The sequence below is a fragment of the Scomber japonicus genome, chromosome 15, assembly GCF_027409825.1.
Source record: "Scomber japonicus isolate fScoJap1 chromosome 15, fScoJap1.pri, whole genome shotgun sequence".
NCBI lineage: Eukaryota > Metazoa > Chordata > Actinopteri > Scombriformes > Scombridae > Scomber > Scomber japonicus.
Window position 1 is genome coordinate 17,138,689 of NC_070592.1, and position 25,228 is coordinate 17,163,916.

General features: G+C 40.0%; 3 protein-coding genes across 4 annotated transcripts; 2 read left to right on the top strand and 1 right to left on the bottom strand.

Annotated features, from left to right (window-relative positions):
- The first annotated feature begins 807 nt into the window (after window positions 1-807).
- On the top strand, window positions 808-9,461 carry rab5aa (RAB5A, member RAS oncogene family, a). Of its 2 annotated transcripts, none has more exons than XM_053334677.1 (6): window positions 808-989; window positions 4,470-4,691; window positions 5,847-5,998; window positions 6,135-6,257; window positions 6,534-6,627; window positions 6,868-9,461. In XM_053334677.1, exons 2-6 carry the CDS (start codon window positions 4,526-4,528, stop codon window positions 6,981-6,983), a joined length of 651 nt encoding a protein of 216 aa, XP_053190652.1. In that variant the 5' UTR covers window positions 808-989; window positions 4,470-4,525; the 3' UTR covers window positions 6,984-9,461. The 2 variants fall into 2 exon arrangements, with proteins under 2 accessions (XP_053190652.1, XP_053190653.1); XM_053334678.1 differs by having other exon boundaries at window positions 4,473-4,691.
- A 588-nt stretch (window positions 9,462-10,049) lies between these two features.
- On the top strand, window positions 10,050-18,036 carry kat2b (K(lysine) acetyltransferase 2B). The gene is made up of 18 exons (XM_053334668.1): window positions 10,050-10,381; window positions 11,346-11,472; window positions 11,596-11,741; window positions 11,917-12,003; window positions 12,111-12,292; window positions 12,387-12,578; window positions 12,816-12,919; window positions 13,078-13,203; window positions 13,573-13,706; window positions 13,937-14,145; window positions 14,241-14,367; window positions 14,480-14,590; window positions 14,990-15,133; window positions 15,258-15,372; window positions 15,492-15,522; window positions 15,797-15,860; window positions 15,943-16,027; window positions 16,562-18,036. Exons 1-18 carry the CDS (start codon window positions 10,181-10,183, stop codon window positions 16,753-16,755), a joined length of 2,379 nt encoding a protein of 792 aa, XP_053190643.1. The 5' UTR covers window positions 10,050-10,180; the 3' UTR covers window positions 16,756-18,036.
- Window positions 18,037-18,423: 387 nt separating this feature from the next.
- sgo1 (shugoshin 1) lies at window positions 18,424-22,692 on the bottom strand. Its single transcript, XM_053334669.1, has 10 exons — window positions 22,641-22,692; window positions 22,324-22,472; window positions 21,886-22,094; window positions 21,541-21,593; window positions 21,375-21,439; window positions 20,219-21,082; window positions 19,993-20,124; window positions 19,354-19,524; window positions 18,889-19,078; window positions 18,424-18,795 (listed from the first exon to the last, which is right to left on the bottom strand). The coding sequence occupies exons 2-10, from the start codon at window positions 22,460-22,462 to the stop codon at window positions 18,636-18,638; spliced, it is 1,983 nt and encodes a 660-aa protein (XP_053190644.1). The 5' UTR covers window positions 22,463-22,472; window positions 22,641-22,692; the 3' UTR covers window positions 18,424-18,635.
- Window positions 22,693-25,228: the final 2,536 nt, after the last annotated feature.

Sequence of the window (25,228 nt, forward strand, 5' to 3'; positions counted from 1 at the left end):
TTAAAAGAGACTTCTCTTATTTTATTGAATTGATAAATATACTTAAAGAGCCAATTCCCAATATTTTCTAATTCAGGTCTACAACCTACTCCCTGTTTTCAAAAATGATTTCACCTCAACTTCCAAACCAATAACTATAATAGGGTCAGCTAATTAACTCCACCTAACCTTTGCCAGGACAACTTTTTCGTAATTTTTAAACTGATTCAGAGGTCCTTCTTGTTATTATATTAGCCTATATTATATTAGAAATCTCACCAATCTAAAGGCATTTAAGAAATTACCAAACTCTTCTTTTTGGGTCAATTAAGTAATTCAACATCATAACCGCTTTTACTATAATTCTATGTGTCAGTAAATTGTCACATTTTCTGTTACACTTTAAAAATGTAGTTAAAGTTTTTATTTAGCTTTTGTCTGTAGTTTTAATGTTATAGCTAGGCTATGTCTCACCATAGGAGGGCCATCCAACAAGTCCCTTGTGGGTTTTATTAGCACCTTCTGCACATTTCTCTTATTGTTTTCTTTTCTTGATATAAAATAAATTCTGCATGTATTGCTTTTTTGTATTAGACTATGTATTTTTTTTCTGTTATGTTCCAGTAAGTAACAACATAGAGAACAGAGACGACATCACTGTAAAATAAACTACACGTACCTCTGTTGTTATTTTTGCTAGACTAAAAGCATTTCTGATCCACGGGAGTATAAACCTGTCACACGGGTCCTTGTTTAGTTTTGGCTCCTGAAGCGGGGAGACTATGGGGCGCAGACGTGCAGCGTGACGTGGCACGGGGGGCGGAAGAGATTGTTTGTGTTTTGGTTTTAAGGGGAAGTTGCGAGAAGAAAGAAAGGAGGAGACGTGACGGGATCGTTGAAATAATTTTTCTTGTTTATCCCCAACACCATCTCACCATAGTGTCCCGGCTTCCGTGCGTAAGAGACTACAGCGGTGGTTTTTAAAGTTCAAAACGTCGTCGGGCTCTCAGGTAACGTCAGCGTACTTGACATGAATCGACTAGTTGTGGTTTGTCATCGGGGACCAACGCTAGCTAATGTCGGTGATGGTTCATAGCAAAGGGAATGCAGGCCTTTGTCACGTATTAATCAAACCGTCTGACCTCTTTGGTGCCAATGTGGTGCAATTAGCAAGCAGCAAAGGAGTGTCCGGTATAGCAAGCGATATGACAGCTGACTTTGTGATAGCTAGCAGCTAAAATGGGTGGATTCAGGTCAGTGGGTGGAAGGCTAACGGAGCTAGCATGCTAACGGTATAGTTGTTGATGTGGAGATTGAGGCGACTCCCTGATTATCAACACCAGTCACAACAAAGTAGTTCAATTATGTCATTTAAGAGTGTAACCATTAGCTTGCTGTTGTTGCTGCCTTATGGTGCATGTGTAGTTTACCATGCCGCTTTGATATGCTGTGTTAATGCTGGTGGGGAGGCTACTGGCCACTTATACAGCTAGGTAATGTTGGCTAACTGAGAGTCAGCTAACTAGCTAGACAACAAAAAACAATTTGGAAGATGGCCTCCCACCATAAAACCCAAAGCAGAACGACCACAGCTGACAAGAGCAAGCGTGTTTACAGTCAACTAATGACAGCCGGATCCAAATATTTCGTGAGCATATTGCAGCGCAGTTTGTTGACAGTCCCTGTCAGGAGTGTGAAGAAACGCAGTGACTGTTTTGTCCGCGCAGCCTACTTGTTTTCTTCCTGCTTTCATATGAATCTTCTTCGTAAGCTTTCTACTTCGCTGTCCAGATGCTTTGTTAGTGCGACACAAGGGTTTCCACAGATGTGAATGATTGAGGGTGTTTTCAGCCCCCCTTCCCCCCATTACATTACTTCAAGTTATTCCAGTTGTCTTTTACAGACTTTAGTGAGACAAACTAAAGTTACATGCAATTATTCTCCTAATAAGTAATCAAGAAGTTATATTTTCATGTAGTCATGACTTACATAACTTGCTGCCATGAAGTAAACACTTGACTTGACAACACAGGTGATTTGATCCGTCTTTGCTGCCTTGTTTTGAATATAAATATAAGTATCTCCTCATTAGTGTAGCAGTGAAACATACTATAATGAGCAACTGTACATTTTAATGCCATTATCAAGTACAAATCTGGCAACAAAAAATGTGTGGTGTCAGTATTGGATGACGCTATGCATGACCTACAATACAATACAATGTCACAAATTTCACCACAGAGGCCTTCAATAGGCGTCTAGAGATAATATAATTAAAACTGTAAATAATATGTTTTCTTTTTGCAGAGCCGTTGTATGTAATTGCATTAGAGAGCATATGTGAGTACATGATCAAATGTCATGAATTTTTGTCGTTAAGTGTAGTATCTGCGTCCTGAATAAGGGAGTTGATAGGGATTGTACCATGAAAGTCATTATAGTGATTTTTGTGGTAAAGGATAAGAATGGAGAAATCTCAAGACAGATTCTCCCTGCAAAATCTTACGTAGACTGTGATTGTCTCCTGACAACAGCCATTTGTTGTATACAATTTAGTTAGCCGTTCTATCCTAAATAAGTTACTAAGTAATGCATGAATGCATGCTATGTATCCATACAAAGGTTCTCACAGTTGTAATACGCTTGAGTAATGTGGGCGGGTAAAACTCTTAACTTGTGGTTCATTTCAGGGCCTCCTTTGCTTTTTGTTACTGTATGCGGTGATGGTGGTGGTCTGCTTTCTTTAACAATGTCATTCATAAATTCATGAAGGTGCTATGGCCAAGATATTCCTCCATGTGTTTGTAGCCACAGTGCTATAACAGAAGATGAATTTATTCAGTTGTATATTGGACTTCAAAAATAATCTCGCAAATAAATATAAAAATTAATTTACATTTAAAAGTTTATTTTAATTTGTAATAACAGCTTATTCAGTACATAGAATTGAATGTCATTAATTTATTTATTTTCAAGTTGAAGTTTATCATACACTCATTGTCTCCTTTTTTGGTGGTGAGAAATGATTGAAATTATGTTCCAGCTACTTAAAAGACCACTGAGTTGTCATCAGAGTTTGTCTCAAAACTGGTTGTTTAATTGAACAACAGCGAGAAAAACAATACTACAAGACCTACACAAATGTTTTTCATTTGAAAATGTGAACTGCAGGTGTGTGAACTGCATCACTTTCAGTGTGCGGACTCTATTTTAGACACTTTTCCACTATACAGTTCTAGCACTACTCGGCTCGACTCGGTACGGTTCCAGGAACGACCTTTTCCATTACAAGAAAGTATCTACTCAACAGTGGCCAGCAGTCTGTTGACGTCGCATTTAGTATCGGCTCGGCTCGCTTGGAACCTCAGCAGAGCAGGTACTAAAATATTACCAGGTACCAGATACTATCCCTTGTGGAAACGCAAAAAAACCGAGCTGAGTCGAGTCGTGCTGGAACTGTGTAGTGGAAAAGCTCCATTTGAGTGCACTAGGTTGTCAGTCATATTAGCTGCAACCTGACAAGCCAATAAAACTACAGTACAGTTGCGTATTAGGGTTACATTAACAATATATTCATTACATTACCTATTCTGACAATAAACACAGTACATGAACAATGACTTAGAATCAACTAATGTAATGCTAATTTAGATAATTGGCCTGATTTAGTTTCTTGATTGCATGTGTATATTAGTTACTTATTCTGCTGCACTTTTAGTGTCGTTAAACTACATCAGGAAGGTAAATGTATCTGTTTGCATCATGTCGTACATAATTATTTAAAATTAAACGATGCATGATGTAAAAGTCTTTAAAAATGCACGTTGCAAATGTTTTGTGAGGAAGGAAATGCACACAATATACGTTTTAGTGAGTCACACTCAGTGTAAACATGACTTTTGTTTGTTAACAAGAAAGCTCCGCAGGGCCCTGTTAATTAGGACAAACCAGTTAATGAGGAGAGTGTAGGCATGTATTTTGCTTAGTCTGCAAACGTTACACAACAGGTGAAGAGACTCTTTATTTTTGTGCATTGTTATAAATGGTAGATGAAGTCCTATATATCTAATTCATTCTAAATAGATAGATATTACTCAAAACCCCCACTAAAAGCCCACACAAAATTATTGTTGTCATATCACTGTTACTTCCACTCCTTGCACATAGTAATACACTATGTCTCTCATAAGTGTGTCATCACGGAAACCAAATATTTTGTTCTATTTTGAGCTCTGTAGAGTCCCTTATTGACTCAAAATAGAAGAAGAAAATCTTACTGGAATTGAAAGCTCTGAAACAAAATGTAGCTGTAGAAACTATTGTCATCAGTATTTTGGTATCGCATTAATTTCGTCAGTGTTTGTGGAAATTATTAGAAGATCTATATTTATATTTGTTCTGAGCAGTGACGCTCCTCAGAGTTTAATACGTGTTCATTGCTTTGTTTATGACTCAGTTAAACTGACAATCTCTTCTCCTACTTCTTGCAGCAGAAGTCCTAATTGTGAGGATTTACACTCAGGCCACCGGGGGATCTGACTAGGTCATGGCCAATCGGGGAGGAGCTACGAGACCCAATGGACCCAATGCAGGCAACAAGATCTGTCAGTTTAAGCTGGTGCTGTTGGGAGAGTCAGCTGTGGGGAAGTCCAGCTTAGTGCTCCGTTTCGTCAAGGGCCAGTTCCATGAATTCCAGGAGAGCACAATAGGAGGTGAGGATCATATCAACAAACCAGGCTATATCCCACAAGCTTCCAGTTTGTTGCAGTTCCAATGGGTGTTGTGATTGCAGGAATATACTGTATTTGTGTCTGAATTAACCCATGCCTTTGTTCAAGCAATCTTTAATATAAAGGGAATGAATTTCTACAAAAGTCAAGGCACAAAAATCGAAAAGCCTTTGCTGCAATGGCTACATAAATACACAGAGAAACTGCGTATCAACTGCATAGCAGTCTTCTTCAGGGTCAAACAAGTAAATACTCAGCTAATTGAATTAAGTATAAGATTCAGTACACATGAGAATTAGCACAGCTGTATGTGTCACAGGTCAGGGTAAAAAAATAGGAAGAAATAAACACTATGACACAGACAATAGTACATAAAGCAGGTAATAAAGATTAAATGTCTTCAAATGGATTCTCTTGAAACCCTATGATATTACACTTATATCAGTCAAATAGTGTGCAATCAACAATATGAGATGACCCTGAAAAAGGGTTATTTTTGAAATTTTAAAAGAAAGAAAGAATAAACATGAACAAATATATAAAAAACAAAAGCAAATAAAAAAGAAATAACATAAGAAAATGGGATAGCAGAAATCAAAACCTTGCTCCGCGAAACTGCCGTGACTTTGTTTTATACACGACAAAAACACAAACAATGAGGCAGTTGTGTACTTGCTACTGTTTGTGGCTTTCTGTCACACACAAAGCAAGAGAAGAGAAACGAATGACTGTAACGCTGTCGCCGGTATTTAAAAATGCCGGGTTTGATTCTTGTGTGGGACGGCTCATGACTCTTCTGACCAATCAGTGGCCGCCAGTCTGATGATGTCACATTTAGTATCGGCTCGGCTCGCTTGGAACCTCAGCAGAGCAGGTACTAAAACAGTACCAGGTACCAGGTACTATCCCTAGTGGAGTCGTGCTTGAAATGTGTAGTGGAAAAGCACCATAAGAGATACGTCACTATTAGAGCCATAACTAATTCAGGACAGGCATACTTTCTTCCCTCTTTCAGATGCCTCATTACTATTGCATAATTTAAAAAAACATGAATGTGAAGATGTTTTGAGTATTGTTTTGGTGTAGATTTTGATTGTTTTAGGATGACGCAACCCTCTCTTTATTCTATCCCTCCAGCGGCCTTTCTCACCCAGACAGTGTGTCTGGATGACACAACAGTGAAGTTTGAAATCTGGGACACTGCAGGTCAGGAGCGTTACCACAGTTTGGCACCCATGTATTACAGAGGAGCGCAGGCCGCCATCGTGGTCTATGACATCACAAACGAGGCACGTTCATCTATCCCTGATGAAGTTGTTCATGCAATTTTCACAACATTGACTTTAAGTTGTACAGATGATACTCTGTACAAGTTACTGATAGCATGAAGGTACTGACAAATTGCACTGTTTCTTCCATTTGCAGGAGTCCTTTGCACGGGCAAAGAACTGGGTGAAGGAGCTTCAAAGACAAGCTAGCCCTAACATAGTCATTGCTCTGTCAGGCAACAAGGCTGACTTAGCCAACAAGAGAGCTGTTGACTTCCAGGTCAGACCAAACAAACAAACTGTGTCAGTTAGTCTTATTTTTTTAATTGGTAGAACAGAACTAGTCAAAAGTTTGGTCCCAGAAGAAAATCTATTAGATATCCGTGGTTTTGTTTTATATGATTACATCCAAATTACAGACTAAGTAATGGGATCCAATTAACTCTACTGTCAAGACATTCAGTCTTAATGCTATCTAATTGTCTGTCCAGTGCCTGAGTGTGTGTGTGTATGCGTGTGTGCATTCAAACCCATGGTGTTTACATTGTGTTCACAGGATGCCCAGTCCTATGCAGATGACAATAGCTTACTTTTCATGGAAACGTCAGCCAAGACATCTATGAATGTGAATGAGATATTTATGGCTATTGGTAGGTACCTCTTGGCACTTTATGTACAGATATTCCCTGTGAACTTTAAACAGAGTGATAATCAGAGCCAAATTGATTAATCCTACTGAAACTTGTACATAGTATTTATTCTGATTAACTGTATGTTTAGGGTTTGTTTAAGAAAATGATATTATTATTATTAGTAATACAGGTGCTTTGCAAATGAACAGTCAACATTTCTGTTATTGTTCTTCAATTTGGTTTATTTTTGCCCCTCAGCAAAGAGATTGCCGAAGAGTGAGCCTCAGGCCGCAGGTGCTAACAGCGGGCGGAACCGAGGAGTGGATCTGACAGAAGCTGCCCAGCCATCCAAGGCTCCGTGCTGCAGTAACTAACATGAAGAACGCCTTCCTCCCAACCAACCTGTATAGCAGTAACTAATGCGGCTGATGTCCCAAATGCCACTGCAGTTACTAATGCAATGTGTTGTACTCTTTTCCTCCAATTCTCTTATCTTTAAAACAAGATAAGATGGCCTGTGCCCACCCCCTTCTTTTTTGCAGTAGCAAAGTCATTGCCATTATACTGATCTCTCCACATGGCTCTGCCTCTTTTCCTCCATCATGGTTCTGCTGCTACCTGGTGAAGCCTCCCAACCAGTCTTTCTTACTCTCTTGTCATCTAGCTTGTTACATCTATCAATGACTATTGATAGATTTATGATAGCAGATACTACAGACAATAGCGCACCCAGCCTTTCATCATCTTCCTTCCAACGTGTTGATATGAGTTTCATTTACAGGAAGTGGTCACTTCCCTTTTGTGGGATAGCTTAAGACTTAACTACTGCATTTCTAATACTAGTCTTCTGCTTTTGTTTTTGATCATTTTGTTTGCTATAATTTTGTCAAAATTATGGATGCACATACCTGTATATTTACAAGGCCTAAAATAGAAAAAAGAAAACTGTGTTTAACCTTTTTATCAGAAGTAGCACAAAAAACATCTGTTAGAGAAGAAGAGCATATTCTTGTAAATCTGAAAGGCGGGGGCGGAGCGTGGAGCAAGACAAAGAGAGGAACCTTAAGCTCCACCCCTCTTGTCACTGGGACCTTTTTATCTGAAAGTTTAAAAACATTTGTCGTGGACTGTAGTCCTTTTAGATTATTTCCCTCTGCCTACCAACTGCTACCCATGTTTTCCCCCACTAAAGTAGCACTAGTGTTCACTCTGTTCAACCACCCTAAGGCTTCATCCCAGGTCCATGCCTGCTTCTAGCTGCCCCCAGTGGCATTGTGCAATGTTTCACAGTATTTACTCTGTGACTTAAGTGTCTGCAAGGACCAATGCAGCACAGCAAAAGTCCTCTACTCCACCTAGTTTTCTGCCCACAACAATGCGCAGGAGTCCCTGAGGTATACCCACCAATGCCACCGCCTCCCCATCTCCTAATGCAGTGTCCTTTCAGAAATCTTGTGTTGACTGTCGCTTTGTGGTTATACTTCGGTCGCTGCCTTTGGATGATTTATTTTATGCAAATTACCTTTTCCATTGTGTTAGCGTTGCTGGACTGCCGCTGGGTTTGCACTGGGTTAAAAACAAAAGTGATGGTAGAAAGTGGGGAGTTGCAATATGTAAGGTTGCTTCATAATCACCTTTTAAATCATAATTAGTAGTCATCTTCTCTTGATTAGGAAGTGCTTTAGACACCGTTGTGTGTCAGTGTGTACAAACTAGGCCTGGGCTGGCTGGCTGGTGACAGATTACATCCATAGGCTCACTCACACGTGCCCATTTATGTGTGTATGTTTGAACACGTTTGCATATGAACTCACTCACTCACACACACACATACATACACACACACACACACACACACACAACTTCTTCCCTCTGTCATAGAACATAAGCACACACACACAGTCTGTTACACCTTTCTTCCTCACTTATGTTGTGCACGCACACATACACACACACACACACACACACACACACAGTACATCTGGTCAATAACTCTTTTTACAGATCTGTCTTACTCATGCCTTGCACTAATGATGCTCATGAATATATCTTGTCATAATTACAGCCAGTGTGATATAAATATATATATATATAAATATAAATATATAAATAATATACTGTAAATAGGGTGTTGCAGTGTAGTCTACCTTTTTTCAATTTACCAGTGACAGGACTAATGCTTGCTAGAGCGTTGTCTAGATAATCAGAAAAAAAACTGTACAGTTAGCAGATAAAAAGCTACAATCTGGGTTTGGAGTTTTGTTGCTGTTCCTTTTTTTCACACAAATGGTTAAATTATAATCAGTGGTGGTCTTTATAAATGTATGTAGTGTTATTAACAAAAGAAATGAAATTGCATTTATTTAGTGGTCTGTCTTGTACCTTTTTCTCAACAGGAAAAAAATAATATCCAAACATTTTGGTTTTTATTTTTTAACACCTTTGTTGCATCTCACTAATTATTTTTTTTTTAGTGGCATCAGATGATGATGCTTTTTTTTGTCCAGGGCTGCTTCCTGTAAGTAGACCTGAACTTCCAGAGACATTGGTCGTAAAAGCTCCAGAGGACACAGAGAGAATGCAGAGCAGTCTGATTAACCAATTGTCTGCCTCTCCATAACATCTCAGTAACATTGTGATGATATTGTAGGAACAGTGTAACAACTATCAGCTGGCACGATGGTGATTCAACAATAAATGAATTAACACATAATAGGGATGTAAATTGTATGTTTTTTGGGTTTTTTTGCGGTGAACACTTAATTGCAGCTGAAAACATTTAAATGCAAGCATTTTACAGTACTGTTATGTAATGACCAAATAAATATCGAAATACATTTTATCATTTATTATTGTAATCAGACTGTTTGTGTGTGTGTGTGTGTGTGTGTGTGTGTGTGAACGCATGTGCATGTATGGACTTTTGATTGCATTTTGTTAAGGAGTTCTCACAGAGAGCAATTATGTTTACTTTCAACTTTATTCGTGTTTGGTTTTATAGGAGTTAAGGCTTTACTGCCTCTCTTCCCTCATCTTGACACTGATAAAGAATTGTCTGACCTTTAACCTGACAAATGTACTGTATGGGTCAAAGATCTGGAGAGCAATAATTGTCTAAATTTAGTGAGATGCCATGTCCTCCTAGGGGTTTCAACATTTTTTTCTTACCAAAAATATAGTATGTCTGTATTTTAAATGTTACAATAATTAGAATAGTGTCTGTAAAACAATGTTTTTGTTAGTCTCAATAATTCCTTTATGTGCATGACTCAACCGTGATTCACTAGTCACAATGTGCTCAGAAATGGCTCCGCATAGTGAACCAGTATCCTTCAGTTACATTGACCTTGAAATTCTGCTACAAATGGTTGCATTTTTTTGACCTCTCCTCTCTGAATTGTAGTGGAATTGGCCTATCCCATTTGAGTCCCCTAGCGGAGGAAAATGGGCCTACAGTGAGAAATTGAAAATAATGATGAGCGCCATGTCTGATCCTCCGCTTGTGGAATAGAGCGGACGCCAGAGCGAATATTTCCCGGGCCGGGGGTCCGCTCGGGGTTCAGTGCGAATCATGGCCGACAGCGCTGGGATTCAGCAAGGTTCGCCGGCCATCGGAGCTGCGGGCTTGGTTCCAGCCGCTCCTGGAGCCGGGGGGACGGAGGGCTCCGGCGCCGCTGGAGGATCCGCACGAATCGCCGTGAAGAAGGCGCAACTCCGCTCCTCACCTCGGCCGAAGAAACTGGAAAAACTCGGAGTGTATTCATCCTGCAAAGTATGCGATATTTCATGAAAGCCGAGTTTTTATTAAACAACGGTTTGAATATCCATAATAAATGGTATTTGCTGGGCTCGGTTGCAATAGTTTACAAAATGCAAGCGCAGCAAAGGAAGCCATTGCCGCACTTCATTTTTTTCATTTTGCATACATGAACCAATTATTGAAAAAGGGATGTTACAAATGCAGTTTATTAAATTGTTATTATCACTTGCATCTGTAACAGGGCCCTTCGGCTGCAAGCTGTCCCCTGAATTTTGCAATGTTTCTGCCTAGGTGGGGGGTTGGTGAACGTAAACATTGGCTTGGCGCTGCTTCTTGGGAATAGCTGGCTGTGTGCAGAAAGGCTGCAGCCCACACTGTGTTTGAGTATGTGTTTGTGCGCGGTGCTGTACGCTTTCCACGGGAAATTTCACGGTGTCCCCCTGCCGTCTGTCAAAGGACGGCGCTAAATAGAAAGGGTTTATTGAGTTTATGCAGCGTATCACCCGCAGACAGGGACGGGGTCTTTGTTTTGACAGGGTGACAGCTGCTGGCGGGGCGGAGATTGTTGTTGTTTTAATGCGCATGCTCAATGCAGTAGCCCCAGCTGATGGTGACAGGCCTCCTCACCCATGTCCTCACCCCACCCCCTGACACTGACCAAAGTTTTTATTAATCTGAGTTAACATGAGTGGCTTGTGATGTTCTAAGAAATATGTTTGCTGCTATGGCCTATTTATAATAAGCTATTATATTGCTATTGCACAATTAATAACATGTTTCATACTTTGGCAAGTAAACTGTCAAAGTTAGATAACAGTAATACATTTCCTTTTCAGAAAATAATGTCATCTTGTTTCTCTTTAAAATATCAAATCTGTGTCAGCTTATTGCTAACTGTGACAGTTTTCTATGAATGTTACATATTTAGCAATGTCTTTTTTCCTGCTTGTATTCACTTAGACTGTGCTTTTTGTAGGCTGAAGGAGCCTGTAAATGTAATGGCTGGAAGAGTCAGAACCCCCCTCCTACACCTCCACGAACTGACCAGCAGTCCAACACAGTCAACCTGCAGGAGCCCTGTCGCAGCTGCTCTCATACTTTGGGTATGTCAACATGTCTGTGTGCTGTAATAATGGTTGAAAATCTCTCACATTGTGATCATAGCAGGGAATTACCTTATGTGTCACTGTCACACATTTCTCTCTCTCGCTCTCTCTCTGTCCCAGGTGATCATGTGACCCATCTAGAAAATGTTTCTGAGGAGGAAATGAATAGACTTTTAGGCATTGTCCTGGATGTGGAGTATCTCTACACATGTGTTCACAAAGAGGAGGATGCTGACACTAAACAGGTCTACTTTTCCCTCTTCAAAGTAAGCTTTTACTTTTATTATCAACATATTGTCTAATACACAAGGATATTAATCGATTATCAAAATGTTTGTTTCTACACCTGAATTGTAATAAGGCTGTAATTTGCATACTATAAAATATTTTTTATGCTGTGTGACGACAAATAAAGCCTACATACTCCTGTTCATTTCTTAGCTGCTGAGGAAATCAATTCTACAGATGGGTAAACCAATGTTAGAAGCACAGGAGAGTCCTCCGTTCGAAAAACCCAGCATTGAACAGGTAGTCACATCTGGGCTGCAATACAAAAGCAATACTTTCAGCAGTGTTTCACTGTGTCCACATTCCTGTTTGTACTTATTGTTTATTTCCCTATGTTTCCCAAATAGGGGGTTAACAATTTTGTCCAGTACAAATTCAGCCACCTGCCATCAAAAGAACGTCAAACCATTATGGAGTTGGCCAAGATGTTTCTCAACCAGATCAACTACTGGCAGCTGGAGACGCCCTCCCAGAGGCGCCAGCGGGTGCCCAATGATGACGCAGCTGGATACAAAGCCAATTACACCAGGTAGCCACACTAGCAGATGGCCTGTAAACCTGTGATAGATGAAGATTGTATGCAATTGTTTGTTAAAGTTTTGTCTGTCGTGTGTTCACTATAGATGGCTGTGCTACTGCAATGTACCTCAGTTCTGTGACAGTCTACCCCGGTACGAGACCACCCAGATCTTCGGCCGGACACTGCTGCGTTCAGTTTTCACTGTGATGAGGAAACAATTGCTGGAGCAGGCCAGACAGGAGAAGGACAAGCTGCCACCTGAGAAACGAACTCTCATTCTCACACACTTTCCCAAGTAAGAGGAACAAAGATACAGATGCTCTGAGATTGTAAACAGAGAAGTACACAACAAAACAAAGTATATATTCAGAGTAACAAACAATTAGCCACTTGTAGAGTCAACCTCTCATACACAGCATGTGCATGTTTGTACATGCTGTGTCTCCTCAACATCAAATCACACAGCAGCCGTGTATGCATGACTTACAACCTTTTATAATGTAGTTAAATTGTTGTGGTTTTTTTGGCTCAGGTTCTTGTCTATGCTGGAGGAGGAGGTGTACAGCCATAGTTCTCCGATCTGGAGCCAAGACTTCTTGGCAGGAGCATCAGGAGGGCAGATTCCTATTCACACAGGTAACACACACCCTCACTGACTCACCAGAATCATACACCCTTACAAACACACCCTTCAACCTTCCTCTTTAGTTATTTAACGGTTTCTTTTTTGTTGTAAATGTTACTCAAGAATGAAAATGTTCTTATATTCAATTTTACTTTCTTTTGCTCTGTAGTTATCAGTGCGCCACCTGTGGCCAGGCCCTTGTATTACAGCACAAGTCCTGTCTCAGTGGATCCATCCAGCTGTGGCAGCATCAGTCCTGCCAGGAAAACAGCTTCTGTACTCGAGCCAAACCCAGGTATTACAGTCAAACCGGTCATTACCCTGCCATTGTTAACGTCTGACATTAAACAGTGAGAACATGGGTGAAGTGGGCTGTGTGTTTCACATTTTAGCCATGCTAATGAGTGGTTGAATACTGACTTTAAAGCTGTCGGGAAACAGAAGTGAAACACAACCAAGAACTACTTTTGCCATCATGCAGAAATGACAATTGAGACAAATCCATCGCCAGTATTGACCGTAAATGCTTGGTAACTTCAGTTAGAATTAACAATTAAAGAATATTGCTGTAAAACAATAACATAAAATAGATTGCAATAGTAATGGTAAGAAAGTATAAAAGAAAATGATAAAGGTTTTCCTCTGTGTCCATTTTTTCTTGTAGTTGGTGAGAAGCGTAAACCCTCAGAACCCCTCTCCCACGAGGAAAACAAGAGACCCAGGGTGGTGGGTGACATCCCCATGGAGCTCATCAATGAAGTCATGGCAACCATCACTGACCCTGCCGCCATTCCTGAGGTAACCAGTTAGGCAGAAACCATGTAAGGAATAATATGAAACCTGTCTAAGTGGCTTACATTTAAGAGTTGGGTATAGAAAACCTTTTTGAATGATAATTTTACAAGTACAGAGTATGTTTGTCAAAATCACAAAGTTTATAGAGACAATAATGTGTAGTAATCTATTAATCATCAATAATGAGGATCATGTATATTTTCATGAGGACTAATTAATTCCTTTCTGCACAGACTAGTCTGCTGTCAGCCCACTCAGCACGTGATGAAGCTGCACGTCTAGAGGAACGCAGGGGTGTAATTGAATTCCACGTCATCGGTAACTCCCTAAACCAGAAGCCAAATAAGAGGATCTTGATGTGGCTCGTAGGCCTCCAGAATGTGTTCTCCCATCAGCTGCCCCGCATGCCCAAGGAATATATCACACGGCTGGTCTTTGATCCGTAAGTGTACCCAGACTTTATCATCCTCTATCACATCTAGAGTTGGAGCTGTAGTGGAAGCACATTCTGATCATCTGTTTTAATGTTTTTCACAGGAAGCACAAGACACTGTCGCTGATCAAGGATGGCCGTGTGATCGGAGGGATCTGCTTCCGAATGTTTCCCTCACAGGGCTTTACAGAAATCGTCTTCTGTGCTGTCACCTCCAATGAACAGGTCAAGGTGAGAGCGCCCCTTGCCTCTCAGCTTGGTGTGTCTTTATAAGTTCAAGTTACTGTATATGTTATTGGTCAGTTTTAACCTTGGCCTTTTTTTTTTGCCGGTGTGGTTGTAGGGTTATGGAACGCACTTGATGAACCACCTGAAGGAATATCACATTAAGCACGAAATCCTCAACTTCCTCACTTATGCTGACGAGTATGCCATTGGCTACTTCAAAAAACAGGTAATATGTTTTGTCTGTCAAATGGTTACTTTGGTCACATGATGCAATTCTCCCTCTATTTCATTCTTGGCTGTGGAAACACAATAAAGTTTATATGACCCACCAAACTAAAAGATCATTATTGAAACAAGCTGCTTGAAGCTAAGATGATTTCACTTGTTCCAATTGTAAATCAGCTTGTTGTTGGAATTGCTTTCAACTGTGCTATTTTTATCTCTTATGTTTTACAACACTCACACATATTTCTACAAATGTCTGTATGGCACCACCCTGTATGCAGCAAATACAGACAATGAAAATAAACCAAAAGACAGAGTTAGAGACAGGAATTTTGTAGTGTTTTCACTGCCTTTTCATGTACACCAGCAAGAAAACCGAGCACCCCCTCCTCTCTTTCAGGGTTTCTCCAAGGACATCAAAGTTCCCAAGGCTAAATATGTGGGCTACATCAAGGACTACGAGGGAGCTACACTGATGGGCTGTGAACTCAACCCCAGCATCCCCTATACAGAGTTCTCTGTTATCATCAAGAAACAGAAGGAGGTGTGTGTGTGTGTATGTGTGTATGTGTGTGTGTGTTTGGATTTAAATTTGATCTTTAAATGTTTAAATGCTTTCTGTCCCACCACTCCCTCTCTTTTAATCCATTATCATCTGTCCACCACAGATCATCAAGAAGCTGATAGAGAGAAAGCAGGCTCAGATCAGAAAAGTCTATCCGGGGCTTTCCTGTTTTAAGGAAGGAGTACGGCAGATTCCCATTGAGAGCATTCCTGGCATACGTAGGTTTCTCATAATGCCCCTGTCTATACAAAACTGTATGTCTCTGTCCACCAGTATCTCATATTGATACAATTTTGTTCATTTTTAGAAATTAAGTTGAGTTTTTTTATATCAATAGGTGAAACTGGCTGGAAGCCCATAGGCAAAGGGTAAGTTTGAACTTACTGTAAAAGATATGAACTTGGAGAAGTGAGTGCCTTCACTCAGTGACGTAATTTGTGTTCCCCGATTTAATAAAAGAAACACGATGTCCAACGAGGAGGGGGGGGGGGGGGTAACATATATTTGACCTGAACATGTCAAACTAAAAACAGCACCTCAGACAATTAGAACACTGTCCTCTTCATCTGAATACCCCAGTTTGTCATTACTGTTCACATCACAATCTTAACACTATGTTCTCTGTCATCTCTGCTTTGCTAGGAAGGAACTGAAGGACCCAGATCAACTATACAGCACTCTTAAGACCATTCTCCAACACGTAAAGGTGAGAGACAGACATTCTGTATACACAAACACTCCCTCTAACACACATGGGATTCTTATTAATATGTTTTTTTATGTCTTAGAGCCACCAGAATGCCTGGCCTTTTATGGAGCCTGTGAAAAAAACCGAGGCACCTGGGTACTACCAAGTCATTCGCTTCCCCATGGGTATGTATGCACAGAACCACAGTTATTTGATTAATCTGTTATCTGGTCAAATTTACTTGGAAAAGTTACTAAGTGAGCATTAAAATGTTTTAGACAAGGTTAAAGCAGAGACACCTCAGCAGTGCAGACACATTTTGTCCGATAGTGCAGGCACACTGGATCTGTAGGGTTAGGGGACTGATGTCAAGTTGACAGATCCCATTCATTCTCAATGGATAGTAGGAGATTCAGCGAGTTGAAGGACTACCACTGAATCTGACTTTCTGTGCTCATGACTCGACCTCAACTTTATGCAAAAGAGGTCCGGCTAGCTCAACGCAGCCAGTTCGAGAAATCAAACTAGGCAGTGCATCAAATATGAATCAAGATTCTGTTACTCCATCGCCTATTTTATGCCTCAAATGTTTTCAGAAACATATTGCAGTGTAGTGTTTAGTTGTAAAATGATACATATATAACTTTTGACAGTGTATCATACTTTAAAAGCAGTATCAACTATATAATTCATGTAAGGATGCTTTTTCTCCCACACAGACCTTAAGACAATGAGTGAACGTCTGAAGAGCAGGTACTACACGACGCGGAAGTTGTTCATGGCTGACATGCAGCGCATCTTCACCAACTGTCGTGAATACAACCCCCCAGAGAGCGAGTACTACAAGTGCGCCAATTTACTGGAGAAATTTTTCTACACCAAGATCAAAGAGGCAGGCCTCATCGAGAAATAGAAGAAGACAGAAGAAGAAGAAGAAGTTGCTCCTTACCTTAATAAACGATGAGATGGCCCTCAGACTGTAAACTGTTATGGCTAGATTGTGGGTAATGCAAATGCCAGCATGGGCAAGGTAAGAATAGGACTACTGATTCTGGAGCAGTAAGGTTTCAGAAACATATCAGGCGTCTCAGATCAACGCTCTTTAATGTTTGATGCATGCCGGGCCAGATCCTGATTCAGTAGCTGAGACTGATATTTACACTGAAAGTTAGGCCACGAGGGAAGGCCTCTTTGAAGACCTGCAAGACTGTTGCTGATACGAAACATAAGAAGCACGGTGTCTTCGTATTTCATCACATATCCCAGGGTCCCATGGAAAGAAAGGACAGTAAGAGGTGTAATAGTAACGGATATTAAACAAGGCAGAACACTTCTGTTACAGTGGTGTGCAAAAAAGCAGAGATTCACCACACCTTACTTATGTCTCTCCATCTCTTCCTTTTCATACTTACATCCTCTGCATCTTCCTCTCAGTTGACTCAGGTAGAGATGTCATGAGCAGTAACCACATATACAGTGTGTGGTGTCATTACACAAGTGTTACCTGTGAGGAATGTGACTGAGAGGTCAGGTTTTCCTGTCTGTTTAACTCTGTTCTGTGCTGAACGTGCACAGCGCTGATGAGGTCAAAGTTTGTCTGTGATGAGTTCATCCTGCCAAAAGAGGAATACATACTTTAAATTTGTACAGATTTTAATTTTAAAGCACTTATACCCACTGTATATTTTAAATGTGTATATAACATATATTTTCTGTTTCATAACTAAAAAAGTAATTGTTTTTTTTCTCAATAAGCCACGTAGGACAGTTTGACTATCAAAATGCACTTTTATTTTTCCAAGTATTAGTTAACATCTATAAGAGCATCTTCTTTTCCCCTGAATTTGTTTTACATATAAATTACTGCTGTTGACTAAGGACTAATTTAATTATCTAGAGTTTATTCTTATTTATGTGCTGTAATTTAAAAGAAAATATGCTTAAGACAAAGTCTTAATTTATTCTTTCTTAATTTTGTCCTGCAGATGGAGATTCCAAACTTTATACTTTGGAGATAAATGAAAAGATTGTGCAATACTATGTAGTTTTGCTGTTTTGTAAAAAGGTGTTTGTACTTTTCAAACTTTAGGGAAAAAAATACATTTTGTAATGTCTGGAAAAATCCTTTCATGCTTTGTATAATTGGTTTTAATGACATAGTATTAGCCTATTTTATAGACTGAATAAAACAGAAGTGAGGCTAAGTTAATGTCTGTAGTTTTCTTCAGTATTAATGTGATTTTCCTCATCTGCACCAAACACAGACTTCATTTGCACAACTGACATAACAGCTATTTAATTCTGCTTCTGATGTAGCCATTAATATATACATACTTGTATGAAGCAATAGAGTAAATGAAGCAATAAAGTTTATTGTCACATCATACAACACAAAGTAAGATTACAGAAGATATAAATGGGAATCCATTAGATGACATAAATAAATGTATCCATATTTAGAATCTCATAATAAAACCATACAGCCTAAAAGTATGATGATGATTTACAAAAAAGGAAAATGTGGGCTGAATCAGAAATAAGCCATTACTACATTTACCTTACGATAAAGAGGAGAAATGAAGAGATGAAAGAGATCGGAAAGAGGAAAAATAATAAAGATTGGTAAAATAAGAAGGGAACAAAATCTACAACTGATCGCAGTCGTTCTTCATCATATAAAGAAATTCAACACAGAGTGAAAAACAGAGTGATCACTTGTCATCACATTACCAAAATCACATTAAAACTGACAATGCAAGTCAACACACAGAGCTCAGTGAGGACAAAGTGGTTTCAGCGACATCCAACAAATGACTCATTGTATTTCTCAAATGACTGCTGGTCGTTGATAGATTTCCTTGAATTCTGGACAGACTGCCTACCAGGCTTCTGTTTGAAAATAGGAGAACGGAGGAACTGCAAGTCTGTAAATTTGTCTCCCCGCCGAAGTTTCCTGTCAAGATGAGAATACAAGTGTCAACCATTTACATAATAAAAAGTCTCTTAAAGAATTCACAGTAACAGCAACATCCACTTGTAAACTTACGCGTGTAACGAGGGCTCCTTGTAGTCCACCACCATAGTGGATCGCCGTTTACGAGCAGGAACAGGGGTGGAGCATCGGGCATCAGAAGGGCGCGACCCACCACAGGAGAACTTACGATAGGCTGCAGGGGACAGATTGCTCACATCACACAGACTCAATCCCCGCCCTGCTGGCCTTATACCAAGCCCACCTATGGAAACGTGAAGATAGATGTAATCCAAAAGTAAGAAAAAAAGAAATCATTCCAAATTAAAAGAAAAACAAACAAACAGATGTGTGTCTGATTGAGTGAACAGCTTTTAACAGAGTGCAAAGAAGTCAACGCATGGTGAAGTGACAATACAAGTGAAACACGATCAGAGCTTAAAGATGTTGGTGGTTCATGCCAGGAGGATGAGATTTTAACAGTAATATTGTGATATTTTAAGTGGACAACCCTTTTTTCTGGATGAGACAAAAACTTACGCTTCTTGCATGTCTTAACTCTCTGGGGTGTTTGGTTGGGTAAAAGAGATGGAGCTTCACAGGAAGAATCTCCAAAATTGGATAGGACGTTGTCTATTCTCATCATCTCAGCTTCAACCAGAGGGCTGACAGGCGGCAAACAGTCCTCCTCAGTTTCCTCCCTGTGAGGCTCTGGAAAAACCAGCACAAACACACACAACCATGTTCAATCCATTCAAAGATTTTTTTTTACAGGTCATCACAGGACAAGATAACACAGCAACTTTCTTGAGCAGCACTACTGATGAAATGTGCAAAGAGTTTTCATGTTTTGCAATGGGCTTAGTTTGTTTAAAATGCTAATGGTCAACGCAGACTGAAAGATATTCAACAGCAATGTGTAGTCAAGTAGTCAATTTGCTGAAAAATGACCATCCTGTCAGAACAAGTAAATGAATCCACAGTGGAAGGATGGACATGCAATTTGGACAATAATAAAAACAGTGGACAAAGTTCTGAATAAAGTGATGTGTTGCCATTACAACTGTCTAAATACTCATGGACAAGATGCAGATAAAGTATTGTGTTTTCTTCATAAGCCTTTATAGTCTCTGGTAACCAAGGAGACACAAACTCAACATGTTCATGGCATTTACTCACCGTGGTGATTTTCCTGTCCCAACCTTTCAGGGTCAGGGCTGTTAGAGAAGCTCAAGTCAGCAGACTCACGGAGATTAAATTCTTCCTTTCCAGGCTTCATGACCACAGAGCTTGACTCATCATCTCTAAAGACTTAAAAAGAAAAAGAAAAAAAAATACACTTAGTCTTATCCCATTACAATTAAACATGAAGTTGGACTTCAAAATGACGAATCAAAATGCTCACCAGAGATCTCCTGTTTTGGAGGGATGTTTTCTTTCCGTCTGACCACTTTAGAGGGCCGACCTCTGCGAGTGGTGATCATCTTTGTGTTTTCTGGGGAGGTCTGTCTCCTCCTGACCTTCTGAGGGACATAAAGGCTGTCCTCTGACTCAGAAGATGGTGATGACGAGCTGAGTTCATTCTTGTTGAAAACCAAAGGTGAAGCCTCTTTTTGGGCCTGTGGGGGGTCTTCGCTGATGGTTGTGGCTGGCTGATTGTCTTCCGCCTTGGCCCTGAATGGTGTGATGTGGACAGTCTCTTCACAGTCGAAGTCGAACGTGTCATTAAATCCCAGTGAGGTGTTGAGTTTGTTTCCCTGTGTTGGACAGCCTGCCGTTTTGGTCCGTGTGGCTGACCGGTCCCGACTCTTGGAACGGGCTCTTGGTTTGGGGTTCTCCCATGGTTTCTTTAATGGGGCACGGTCTGGCTTGCGGCCTCTCTCAGGTTTTCGTGCAGCAGGTTCTGTTTTGGTGCGGGATTGCTGCTGGGCTTGTTTCTTGCTAGGCTGCTGCTGGTTGTTTTTCTTTGGTGGGACAGGTTCAGGGGTAGAGTGCTGAAACTGTTCATTGTCAATGGGATCCCCAGTTTCTGGTTCTGCTCTTTGCTGTGTTTGATTTTGGTTTCTATTGTCACTGCAAATAGGACTTGCTATTGAAGCCCCCAAGCCAACAATGGGGTCCTCTTCACTCAATGATCTCTGGTCTCGCACACGCTCAGACCTCCTGGTGCTCCTTCTATCAGTATGTCGGCGCCTCACACCCACCGTAGATGGCAAAGTAACCTGCTTGTTACATTCACGTTGTCCATTCATTTTAGGGGGCTGAGGGTCTGTGACGATAAAGACAAAGTCAACATTATTGTTACAATAGTTCAATTTTGTTGGATGCGTCCAATATTTTAATAGAATACTGTGAAGATCGGATATACAACAGCTGCCATGTGATAATCAGGAAAGTGCCAAAGTATTTTGTGTTTAACTTGCTTAAAGAATTACTATATGGTCAGAAGAACTGCTTATATTTAAATCTGGTTGTGGATCATACAAAGAATACCTTTCCTAGCTATCTATCTATATTTCAAATGACATCTGGGATATTAGAGTGTGTGTGTGTGTGTATACCTGCACAAATTGGAGAGACTTCGCATGCACTGGGCTCATCAAGTTTCTGGCCCCTTGGCTTTCTCCTATAGGATCAGAGGCAACAGGTGTTATTTTTCATACAAGTTATAAAGGATGTCATCAAATATCAAGTAAATCGTTTGTTTGTTTGTTTGTTTTAAATCACCTTGAAGAATCCATGTGGTGTTGGGGCTCAGCAGGGATGTTTGTAGGTTTAGTCTAAATCAAGACACAGATACGTTTTTTAATAATATAATATATAATGGAAAACAGTACTTCAAAACCATGTACATGTCAGTGAGGTTTAGTAACAAATGGAGTTATGACGTGTCTATAAAGGGGGAAATACACTTTCAATTAAGTATGGAATCAATATGAGAAACATTTTCATTGTTCTTGGATTCTGACACATCTGAGAGTCTGTTTCAGTGATTAGACTTATTGAGTTATCTGGATTATCCTGATGAACAAAGTCCAGGTCAAGAACAAACCACAGGTCTCCTAATATTACCTCTGGAGGACTCACTGCCAGTGCTTCCTGTTCTTTGAGCTTCCTCTTGAGCAGAAGCAGGTGTAAGAACAGGGCCTGTTGCTCCCTTTTCAGTTGCAGGATCACAACATTAGCCTGTCTCACTTTTTCCTTTTCAGCTTGCACAGCTACAGCCAGCGCCTTGTTGTTCAGCTGGACACCCTTCAGGATAGTGTTCGTTGAGTTAGTTCCTGGGAGAAAAACACAGCAGAGATGTAATTTATTTGAGGCCAAATCACATCTTCTGCACTTCTAAATCTGTCAATTTCACGGATTAAATATGTCCCTTAAAATGAAAGAACCTTAAAGTCTACATTATCATTATACTTTGATTTTAAGTTATGATCATTGGGGAAAATATCCTCAATATAAATTAAATTCTTAATAGTTGCCGTTAAAGAAAAGCTGAGGTTTCCTTACCACTGCTTTTGTGTATCATCCTGGACCGTCTAGGAGCCGAGGCACTGGCCAGACGTTTGTTCCTCTTCTCTATCATCCTCTCCTTGATGTCCTCCAGACTCCGCTGGAAAGACTTCTTCTGTGCCCGTTCTTTCGCCATGGCTCAGTATCTAAGATCGTTTCACGGTTCAGCGAATAACGATGCTGTAAGTGTTTACCAACACAAATGGCTACGCTAAAGTGCTATGCTAAACTAGTTAGCACATGTAACGTTCATTAATCTAACAGGCTTCTGTAGCTGCCGTTATATTTGAAAGCAACGAGAACATGTTACCTACCGGCATGTGGATATATCCAGGCAATTTGGTTTGTATATCGCTTCAACAAAATGATTTTTTAACCGCTTTAAGCAGCTAAATTAACCATTTTATCATGAAACATCCGACTCTCTCTCTTGCTCTCAGCGAGTTGACGTTCGAATATTGAGCCGCGACCGCTGATTGGTAGAAATTTGACTGCGTCACTTCCTCCAAGTAAAAGGGCGGCTCGCTAGATGGCGCTAATGTAAAGCAGGAAATAGGCATCTCATTGCAGAGAAGATGTAACTGATTTGGTATTCAATATTCGTCTGCATGTTCAGGTCCTCTGAGACTAAACAGTAGACTTCCACACAGAACACAAAATATCGAATTACAAATCTTGGCGTTTCAGTTTTCTGTCTGTCCGTTTGTCTGCAGAACACAAACAATGTAAAGTGGAGAGCATGCACTACAAAGAAGGGGGAGGAAGTATAGAAAATGTCTTTAAAAATGGAAATGAGATTCATGTTCATCAAGGGGCAGGCTCATTCAGCGCTTCCAAAATGACTAATTGAGTATTTATAATTGACTGATGGAGATAAGAGCTTGAGTGGTGCTCTGTAAAGTGCTCTGCTGCATGAGGATATAGCTGATAAGTGTGTTAATCTACAAGTCCACTGACAGGCAGTATTTGAGCTATATTCCTTGTGGGTTTTCAGAAACTCTTGTGACTCTTTCAAACCAAGATTACACAGTCGGTCAATTATTTATGAATGCAAATTTTAATTTAAGCTATTAAGTCTTTTAACATTATGCCCAAGAGCCAGTGTCCAGCCTCCTATTCTCTTGCTATTTTATATAGGGCCTAACATACACACAACTTGCTTAAAGTCATCCTGTTTCCATACCATAAGTGGCCATTATAACCCAGCTCAGGTTTTTCTCTGTAAATGTTCCATAAATATCGATATTTATGGAACATTTACACTGTTTTACATTTTACACTGGATTGCACTGAATACCTACTCATGATCTCATATGGTTTACCTAATCAAAGTCAAACAGGGTATGTCTTACTTGGCACAGCACACTGAATAAACTTATCCCTTTTCTGCATGGCACTGCAGCTAAAGTAACATCCATTTGAACCCTCTGTCAGTGAGCATCCAAAAAAGAGTCCATGACAGCCCACTGAATGGCATATTGAGGCTACAGAAGGCGCTTGGTAAAACATGGGTGTTGTCAGTGTAACGCACTGAAAACAAATGACTTCAGCAGGGTGCCTCAGTTCTGTAATAGGCATGTACTTTGGGGAAAGACCCTCCGGTAAATCTTACAGAAAGTGTTTGGTTATTTCCATTATGCAAGGATATGTAGCTGTTAAGCTTTATTACAATGAAACATAAATTACCGCTGCCAACACCATAAGTCTTTTTAGTAGCAGGTCTGCTCTTTTAGTGTAGGCTAGAGGTCTGACTGAGCATTAAAGGAATTAGTGCGCTGTAACTAAATAGGCCATACTGACTCACAGTTTTAATAATAAGATCACAACTGCTTACCTAAAAGGTACATTATTCTTGCTAAAAGTAAGTAAATGCTTCAGCTGTTGCCTTACTGTATTGGAAATTGTGAGTGGTGCATTGTGTGTGTGTGTGTGCGTGAGAGCGTTTTTTGTATTAAGAAGAAACAGAGAGGGAGGGGGAGAAACATAAAGTCAGATGGATAGACAGCCAGAGGGACTCCACAGATTTTAGTTCAGCTCACTTTAATGAACAAATCTATCACACAGTCATTTCATCCCACCCCTAACTATCCACTTGTCAGATGCCTGGAGAGAAAGTTATTATCACAGGTATAGGAAAAGGCCAGAATAGGAAGGACTGATTAAAATAAAAAAACGGCGTAAGTGCTATGCCAGCTAAAGACATTTATGAACAATAAAATGCAAAGAAAAATATGACCATGAACAACAACACAAGTGAACACCTTTTTCAGCACAATAGCTATCACCAGTCTGTTTACCAATGTGATGCACTGATATCATAATTAAGAACTCACAAACTACAAACTGTCCAGTCAGATCTCTGGCTCACTCATCCCTCTCTAGACTGTCTGACTGGCCAATGAAAAGATCATCTGCTTTCCTTCCATATGAAAAGTATTAGCTCTAATCTGTGCACTCGCCTCCACTTGGCCAAAAATACACAGTCCTACTTTTTTAATATGGAAAATATGCTTACAGTGCCATACTCACAATTCATGATAATGAAATCATAACACAGATTGTGTAATCAACCCCAAAGCAAACTTTCAGACAGGGCCAGCTTAGGAAATAAGAAGTTTGTTTTATGAATCTTAATCTTCATAATGTTGACAATCAGTGATTGATCTGAGCTTCAAATGCACTCTAAAACAGGAGTTATATGATGATTAATGCTTTAATTAAAAATGAGTCATACTTAAGACACAGAACCAGTGTCAGCTCAGTTTATCCCTAAATAGAACTTATTTCCACTCTTATAATTCAATATACAGTGTGTCTTTGAATGTGACTACTCTAACTGGAACACCCTACAATATATTTCAACATTGTGGAAGGGCTCTTAAGTGATGTATTTTTTCCCCCT

Coding starts and splice junctions, on each gene's coding strand:
- kat2b (XM_053334668.1), top strand. CDS start 10,181: ATGGCCGACAGCGCTGGGATTCAGCAAGGTTCGCCGGCCATCGGAGCT. Junction 11,473..11,595: donor CAGCTGCTCTCATACTTTGG/GTATGTCAACAT, acceptor TCTCTGTCCCAG/GTGATCATGTGACCCATCTA. Junction 16,028..16,561: donor AGTCATTCGCTTCCCCATGG/GTATGTATGCAC, acceptor TCTCCCACACAG/ACCTTAAGACAATGAGTGAA.
- sgo1 (XM_053334669.1), bottom strand. CDS start 22,462: ATGGCGAAAGAACGGGCACAGAAGAAGTCTTTCCAGCGGAGTCTGGAG. Junction 21,440..21,540: donor CACCACATGGATTCTTCAAG/GTGATTTAAAAC, acceptor CTGATCCTATAG/GAGAAAGCCAAGGGGCCAGA. Junction 18,796..18,888: donor AAGGAGCCCTCGTTACACGC/GTAAGTTTACAA, acceptor TCATCTTGACAG/GAAACTTCGGCGGGGAGACA.
- rab5aa (XM_053334677.1), top strand. CDS start 4,526: ATGGCCAATCGGGGAGGAGCTACGAGACCCAATGGACCCAATGCAGGC. Junction 4,692..5,846: donor CCAGGAGAGCACAATAGGAG/GTGAGGATCATA, acceptor CTATCCCTCCAG/CGGCCTTTCTCACCCAGACA. Junction 5,999..6,134: donor TCTATGACATCACAAACGAG/GCACGTTCATCT, acceptor TTCCATTTGCAG/GAGTCCTTTGCACGGGCAAA.